At 26.7% G+C, this 9,155-nt stretch overlaps 1 protein-coding gene across 4 annotated transcripts; it reads right to left on the bottom strand.

The window, feature by feature from the left end:
• Positions 1-1,292: 1,292 nt before the first annotated feature.
• Positions 1,293-9,043, bottom strand: LOC126864012 (inositol polyphosphate 5-phosphatase E). Of its 4 annotated transcripts, XM_050614897.1 has the most exons (7): positions 8,962-9,043; positions 7,285-8,823; positions 5,886-6,107; positions 4,889-5,198; positions 4,253-4,812; positions 3,684-4,152; positions 1,293-3,612 (listed from the first exon to the last, which is right to left on the bottom strand). In XM_050614897.1, exons 2-7 carry the CDS (start codon positions 7,751-7,753, stop codon positions 3,498-3,500), a joined length of 2,145 nt encoding a protein of 714 aa, XP_050470854.1. In that variant the 5' UTR covers positions 7,754-8,823; positions 8,962-9,043; the 3' UTR covers positions 1,293-3,497. The 4 variants fall into 4 exon arrangements, with proteins under 4 accessions (XP_050470854.1, XP_050470856.1, XP_050470853.1 ...); XM_050614899.1 differs by lacking the exon at positions 5,886-6,107 and having other exon boundaries at positions 7,285-9,025; XM_050614896.1 differs by lacking the exons at positions 7,285-8,823; positions 8,962-9,043 and having other exon boundaries at positions 4,253-4,794; positions 5,886-7,256.
• Positions 9,044-9,155: the final 112 nt, after the last annotated feature.

Genomic DNA, 9,155 nt, shown 5'->3' with positions numbered 1-9,155 from the left:
CTGCTCTTGTCGCCACTATTTCTCTCCTTATTCTCGAACCTATCTTCCTCGCACTTTTCACTATGTATCACCTCGCTCTTTCTCGACCGATCCGAGGAACGGTTTCCGCACCGCGGGACCGGCGCGCTACTAATCGTCAAACTTACGTACTTCTTGCAAACCACCAATCTACTATATTTCGATCTTACTATTTCATCCAGCCTCTGGCAACGATCACCTTTACAACCAAATCTTTCGTACAGTGTTTCCAGCTTTTTAACCTGATCACTGATACACTCAGCTGATCTTTTCACGGACGAAGCAGGACGATCTGCTTCGATGATAGTCTTTCAGACCTCTTTTACGCGAAAATAAACAAAATGGCGACAAACCACACTGTTCTACTGCCTGCCTGTCTGTTCTGCATACAATTCATACAAGTCACGAAATTTTCAACGTCTTTTAGATAGCACACTCGATGCTACCTTTTGTCTTGTCAACGCGGCAAATATAAATAACTACAAACCAGGGTTAGATCAATTACTTACTAAAATCCAGTCTTAGATTCAATTCTATCTGTATTTTTTGAAAAATATTATTCTATACCATTGTTCTTATATTTAAGTTTATAGTTAAGTATAGTAAATGATATATGATATAGTACATTGATACAATAAATTCTAAATAAATTATTATGAAAATAATTCATAGTCGTATGTGCTGTTTTCTGTTTATAATATTATTTATTTAATAAAGTAACTCTACCAAAAAATGGATAAATATAGTGAAATATATGTTAAGAATTTCGAAAAGTTATATAATATTCAATCCATATTCAACCGATGATAAAATTTTACTTTATATTTGAAGATAAAGTTCCAGTTTACAAGAAACAATGTCTTTTAATAAATTGTGATTATACAAATAACTTTAGTAATTTATAATAAAATAAAATAAAATTAGTTATCATCATCATATGTTACACTTAACAGCTTAACCTACATCTTTGTACTTTATACGACTATGTACATTTATTTATTTAATTATACAACTGCATATAACTAATTAAATCAGTTTCAACAGCTTTACAATAATATTGTTGTCTTTAGATTGACAAACATTTCTTTTCGAAAATGTAACAATTTCATATCATAAATTTTATAGATATAGGTTGGATTTATTTATTGCTGTAATTCAAAAATTACAATATTACAATTTTATATCATTGTATTATATTTCATGTATTGTAATTTAGAAGTACGCACAAGGAAAAGAAGGATACAATAGTATAAATGAAATACTACTGTAAAAAATAATTGAAAGCTACTTGATATTTTAATAAATATTTCTTTTTATGTTTATATTTTTCACAAACAGCAAAAATAAATAACTTACTAAAATGTTCACTTATATTTATACAAAAGCATGTTAGCACAAATCTCCCATAAATAGTGATTTTCAATAATATGTATATTAAATCATTAGCAAGTTTTATACAATGTTTGCAAATTATTTACAAATGAGGATTCTACAATTAAAGTTAGTTAATAGTTAATAGAATTGATAAGCATTTTAGTAGATAAACGTTTTACAATATTGATTCAATCAAACTGAATATATTATTTGCTTCTATATAAACAGAAATGTATTTAATACATGCTTTTTTATGTTTTTCAAATTAAATATCTTTCAATATAAAATACTTTGTACACATTGAAGCTTTTGAAACATATTGAACATCAGTCTAATTAAGCATATTTGAATTAATAATCACTTTTTAAGTATTTAATTTATATTAGTGCTGCTTTTTGTCTTCCTAGATCATTTTGCAGTTAACACTTATTTTCTGGTTAATGTTAATCCGTTATTATGAGTATATGTATGTTCTTAAATATATAATATTTATATGATGTATTACATAAATCAAATTCTTATATTAATATATTATTGTTGTACATTATTGTTTAGTATGAGTAATTAAATATATGATACTTGCAATATATATAAAACAAAATGATCACAGTTATATGATAATTATAATCCACTTTTAATAAATATTTAATTACTAATAAAATATGATCATTTGTGTAATAATAATAATAGTTATGCTATGTTGTATATGGAAAATAGTTACTACCTTACAAGCACCAAATTTTGGATATTTTTTTATTATAAATATCCATTAATTGTTAATTGAAAGTATTATTCCAAAGATGATATAATATTGTATTAAAGCAAGATAAATAATATATCTATACCACTGCTCATCTAAATTTAATTAAATAAAGCACTTCCATAGTTATTTAAAAGTTAAAATATTAAACTATTTTATTTGACGCAGAAAAATACACAACAATATCATACAAAAAATGTATATAAAAAAATTTAGTTTGTTTTGAAGAAAAATAATATCAAATGGTTTCAGAAAATAGTAACATTAATTGCAATTGTTTATATTTTTTCATACACTATAGCATAATATTTTAAATTCATTGAACCATTCATTAAAAAATAATTTATAATATTATATTCAGTAATAATACTGATGAAATTTTTGTTGTTGTCTTATATAATAAGATAACGACTTTGAATTTTCATATAATAATTATTATCAGCATTTTTAAATATTTACAATAAAAGTAGATATAAGTGGTGGTAATTACATATAAGCAAAAACAAACTTTTTAAAAGTTTAACTATGTAATAGGATTTACTTAATGCGTTTCAATTATTCAAGAATGAATAATTTGAATATCTTCAAATTTGTTTAAGTTGAATACTGTTGAATATAATAAGCAAACTATAAAATTATTATAAGTTATAATAAATATAAAACCATAAACAAAATAACTTATACGTGTTTTAATATTATTATTACATCTTGGAGTGTGTAATTTAACATATTTTAGGCCTTACATATTTTTTATGTAAATTATTTAAGTGGAAAATATATTGCAATATGTAATTTTTTATAATGAAAATCACTGTTGAATATTCTTATGATATTCTAGAAATAAAATGCAGTGATGAAATAACATTATGAATTATGAAATAACATATTATAATTTATACATAGAGAACCTGTAAAAACTATTTGTCTTTTATAAATATTTTAAATTTCCAAATAATGAAGCATCTTTTATTCTTCTTCTTTTTATATTTTTTAGAAATGGCACATATATCTATAATATCTAGCATTTTCATTGCTAGTTATAGGAATGGGAAGTCTACTTTATTTTGACTAGACATTACAAAGTACACATTGTACAGTAACTTGTCCTATAAACTGCACTAAAAAACGGTATTTGATATTCATATAAAAAAGTTATGAACAGTTACAAATTTATCATATATATAGAGCATACAAAAAAAGAAGTGATATTAATTGTAAGAATTGCAATAACTATGATTTCACATTTTGGCATTAAAAAATTAGAATAAATAGAAATATAATGCTCATGTTATATAAATTTCTTAATATGAAATATTTTTTCCAATGAAATTTATATTATCTATGTTTATTGAATTGAACATACTTTTGAAGTTCCATGAGATTCATCCATAGCAGCTGCTCGCCTTTTTATGCCTTCTAGATATATTTCACGATTAAACAAACCTCCACCAAGAGGAATACTGTAATAGATGTTAATTAAAGAATATGATGTGTTTTATATAATAAATTATACAATATGAATGGTACATACGTGTCAATACCAGGTCTTATGGTTGTTTTAAAAACACCCCATACAGGTTTATGATCTGAGGTACAAATGCTGGGTACAGAGTCATAAATCAAACATTCTATAACTCCATCTTTATATGAATTAGAACTTTCATAACTAACTCTTCTGATGTAACCTCTTGTATGTCCTTTTCCTTTAAAGAGAATTCTATCAGTATATGCAGGTGTGCGTTGTTTACTACTTGAGTCAAAATTTTGTGTTCCAGGATCATATTTATATGTAGGAGGAAATGTAATTGGTGCCTCTTCAAAACCACGTAAAACAGCTCCTTCACTAAGAATTGTTTTTAATTGATCTTTGTGCAAATTTACAGGTAATTGTTGTGGAAAGCATGCATCTGTGACCCATTGAATAACTTCCTCTCTTGGCTGAGCTAGCCGAAAGTTTAAATCACCACACCAAAATACACAGTCAAAATTTTGAGTTACATCTAAAAATATAATATTCATTCAATATTTTTATAATATAAGCTTATGTAATACAATGTTTTTATAATACAACAATAGTAATATACATTTATATATCCACACCTTTGCTTTTATGTCTCGTAGGTAACTCCTTAGGAAGATCAAGATTTCTAACTATTCTTTTAATATCATTTACCCTTTCTTTAACTTTATCTTGATGTGCGGTTAAATGTGCAGTAACAAACAGAAAACTTGTGCCAAATAACATTAAAGCTATAGCTACTGCTCCTTTTGTTCTAAAAGCAGTTCCTGTCCTAGTTGAAAAGCTAGCATCTTCATGGATGGAACAGAACCAAATTAGATCTCTTCTTAAGAAAAGTGCAAGATGTAGTGTTCCTAAACCAGTACTACAGAGTAGTACGTGAGAAGGACCAAGAGTTTCTTGCAAAGCTGCCTCCCATTCACTCCGCTCAGAACAAGATTCTTGTGTTCCAATTGCTAACAGGTCTGGAACAGTTTCTATATCTGAAGGTAACATAAAATCATTCAATTCTTTTGGTGGATTCTGTCCATTCATATTCCATGTTCCAATAAAAATTTTCAGTTCGCGATTTGGTAGTACTTTTTCAAGTTCTACTGGTCCAAGTAGTGAATTTGCAGCAATCCTACCATGAAGGAAATTTCTATAGCAAAAAATCATAACACATTTACAAAGACAAAGACAAGTACAAAATTAAAACTTTATTAAAATTTATAAACCTTTCTCGTGCTTTTTGTGTAGGAATTAGATTAAGAACTTGAGCAGCTAGTAATGCTTGTTTTGCTAAACTGTCCATAGATGCTCCAGTTTGAGATTGATGACGCTCTTTTTTTTTGGACAATGCATCATGAGATGTAGAACGTGGTTTAAGCTGAACAGGTGCACTTTTTATAGATTCTGGACTTGAATGTCTCATAGAATTTGTTGGTGAATTTCCTACTAAATTATCCACAGATCGCCTATGAATTAGTCTTTGCCTTAAATATGTAGGAACACTTGGAGAAATAGATCCAGAGGATGAATTTTCACCTAGAACATCAAAGTAATATAAAATTATGTAGAACTATATGGAAACCTTTTAGGAAAATACAAAATTCAGGTAACACATATGTATTTTAAAGTAATGTCTTGAAGAAATGAAGTTAATATTAGAAAATAGAATGATAAAGGATATTACAACTTGTATCTGTAATGAAACTAAATTGGTTCAATTGCCAGTTATTGTATTCTTGATACTGACACAGTTATTCAGAAATTAGCAAGAATGTGATTCATTTGAAATATTATAATCAAATATTTTATTCTTTTCTCAAGAGACATATCTTATGTAATTAAATATAGTATTGATATATGATTACATATATGAACAAGATTAAAGTCCTTTTAAGATGGAAAATCTTGTCTTTAAATATATATAGAAATATTATAAAATTTATATTAAAAAATTTATTTTTGTATATATAATATAACATAATATAAATTTTCTTGGAAAAAAATCCAAAATAATTACCTCGGAGGTTTTTAATCTACACAATATTAATGTCCTTAATAAATGTCTATGTTATTAATAATTTCATAGTTCAGGTATTGAAATTTTTTTAAGTGGCCAAATAGAAGAAATAATGTAACATTTATATATTAATAAAATAAAAATGTTTGAAGAAGCATGAGAATCAAATTTTAAGCAGCAGGTATATTTCATTTGTTTTATTATACCTTCTTTTCCTGGTCTTTCAGTATTGTTAGTTTCATGGTATTGAACCATACTGTAAACATCAAAAGGATTGTAGAACATCCGTTCCATTTCCAAGAAGAAATAAGTGATATATTTTCCTTTTGTAAAATATTCGTCCTTGAAGCTTTTTTCATTTCTCTCATAATCAATTAAAAGTTCATTTTCATCTTCTGATGATTCCTCAAATGAATCTTCTGTTGACTCTGCAGAGAAATCACTATCTTCACTATTTTTTTGTGACATTATGCTTTTTTCTTTTAGTAAAAATTTATGTGTATTTTGTAAATTTTTTATAGTGCCAGAATATGGTACTAAATTTGATATTTTGACAAAATCAGAATGTGATACTGAATTTGCAATTTTTGAAAAAGAATCAGAATAGTTTGAAGAATCATTTTTATTTTGTAGATATACATTTTTTATATTATAATCTTCATTTAAAAATGCAATTTTCTTATCTAAATTTCTATCTGAACCACATTTATATCCTTTTTCATCCTGTTCTATATTAATATTTGTTGCACTGAATGCCTTCCTATGTTTTTGGATGTTTAATATATTTGTACATAAGTTATTAGGATATAAATTATCATTTTGTTTAGAACTTTGAGTTATATTTTCATATGATGTCACTTTATTGTTTTTAAAATGTTGATTGTCACATGAATTTTTAATATCAATTTTATGTTTATTATTTTCTCTACTGTCAAAATTTATGTCAACATTAATATCATGCTGCAGTTTAGATGTATCTTCTTTTTCACAACTAACATTATGAGATTTAGTATTTAAATTTTCAGTACATTTTTCAGAAGCTTCTCCAAATTTTAATATTTGCTTTGTTTCTCTCTCTAGTTTGCCACTTTTATTTCGTTTAAATGCTTTAAACAATTTATTAAAAAAAGAAGTTTTCTTTGCTTTATTACTTGGATTAGACATGCTTAAAACATAATACTTAACACTATGCTTCAGATACGTTTTTATGCCAAAGATCAGGTACTAACTGACTGTCAATAAGAACTATGTCTCCTTGCATAAACACATTAGAAGCAATCTTTGCAGGTATTAGTGTAGAAAAAGATATGGTGGGGATGTGCAAGGTCACTACCTCATTCAGTCAAATTACAGATTTGATAAAAAGAGAAACATCATAAGGAATGTATTGGTTAGTGTTATATATATCTTAATTACCCTTAAACAGCTAATAAATAAAAAAATTATTTAGGGGAAACAATTAAACAATCAGTTAATAATTGCTTAAATAATTAAACATCATTTAAGGAATTGACAAATAATTTTTAAATTTATGAACCTAATATATCATCATTAAAATTGATATAATTTGAAAACTGTTTAATTTTTAATGAAACTAATTCTTACCTTCAATAAATGTACTTTGTCGTTCTTTGCCCGTAAAAACACTATTCCTTCCTACATTTTCTTCAACATTGTGCGTACTACTTGCTATATACATCTCCTCCTTCTCTATCGTCACATCTGTTTGACAATTTCCATTAGCAGAAGCTATCTCAGATTTAACAGATGTGTGGCTTAACGTAGTTGGAGATAATCTACTGACAGTCAAACTTTGTGGCGGTGTTCTGCTGCGTTCAGTCATTGCACAGCATAATGAAAGTTTTGTACTAGTATGAGATCCATGTTGTGAATTTTCCAGTTTAGAATTTTTATTTGAATCACCATCTTTGTAAGATGTCTCCAAACATCCAACTTTGGTCTTTTTATTCATAAGCATACGGCAAAGAGATTTTTTCTTTTGCTTTGACTTAGGGGAAATATCTGCCTTAGTATTTGTCACGTTAGATACATCAGCTTCTTCACACTGCTCCATGGTATTTGAAATTTTATATTTTGAACACCATGTAATTAATCCACTATCAATGAATAGAGTACTTTATTATTGCATGAAAAGTTTAACGAAGTCAATCTATCATACATGTGACTATTAAATAAATCAAAACATAAGCATTTGTAATTTTGTTATATAATTATAATTATTCTTCTTCTAATATGAGTTCATATATAAATAAAAATTTTTTTAATGTTTATGCTCATTTGTAGTATAAGTACTTGCATATATATAGTTCTTATATGAACAGTGTGCAATTATATCACTAATAATATATATTTTATTGTATAATATAGACTAGAATCGTAAAACAAGATATTTATCTTGTTAACATCTATAGCACTTTGTTATGTTTATGTCTTTGGCATATTTCTCATATTTAAAGAAATACATTTAATGTTACATTAATAAATAATTGCACTTCAAATATAATAAATTTAACACTTTCATATCGAATAATTTAGGTAGAATATTTAGAGTAAATGTAAATAATACATATTTGTAAGTATAATATTTAGGATGACTATTTAGTTTCTTGATGTTTTCCCTTAGGCATAACATTCATTTTCTTTGCACATGAATATCATTTCATAATTATTCGAAGGAACTTGTAGATGTATATATGTATCTTTCAATTTTGTTGTTACAAATCAAATTCGATAGAAAGACATTGTGCTCATTGAAAGTCAGAGGTTAATTAGACTCAAGTTGTATACACTTTTCTTGTATTATTACGAAATTCACTTTGACTTTGAATCTCACATTGACTATACATCTATACATTGACACGTCATTCACGCTAAAATCCATAACAAACTGCATTCTGATTGAAAATACTTGAAGAACGACGATTAACTCTAACTTCCGCCTCCATGTTTAAATAGAAAGTTAAACAAAATACGTAACATCTATGTTATATTTTCAAAAATTCATATAAACTTCGCTATAATTATCATTTTAGCGATAAATTGTTCTTATTTTCGGTAAAGCTCTCACAAATCCAAATACCGTATCTCTTCACCGCTTCGGCGCTGATTTCTGAACTTGCGCAGCTGTCAATTAAGCAGACGACAATATTACCATATTACAATATTTTCTATAAAATTTCATATTTTACCGACTAATATTCAGTCTAAACAATATACTGAAATAAGAAATTTCTGATATTTTAGAAAATGTATAATGATTACTTGAAAAAATGATATTTCTTGACCAGTTAAAAGAATAACTGTCAGAGCGAGCAGACGACATTCATTGGCGCCTCACTGTTGGCAAAAACCATCTGTGACGCAATATATTTCATGTACTCGATATACATATGTAAGTATACGAATATATGTAGTAAGTACTTGGTTGGCTCATTTGGCGGGTTGCGTCACTATAA

This window comes from Bombus huntii, chromosome 3 (assembly GCF_024542735.1).
Source record: "Bombus huntii isolate Logan2020A chromosome 3, iyBomHunt1.1, whole genome shotgun sequence".
Classification (NCBI taxonomy): domain Eukaryota; kingdom Metazoa; phylum Arthropoda; class Insecta; order Hymenoptera; family Apidae; genus Bombus; species Bombus huntii.
The sequence above is the reverse complement of the archived record's forward strand: the minus strand, read 5'-3'. Positions and strand labels throughout refer to the sequence as shown.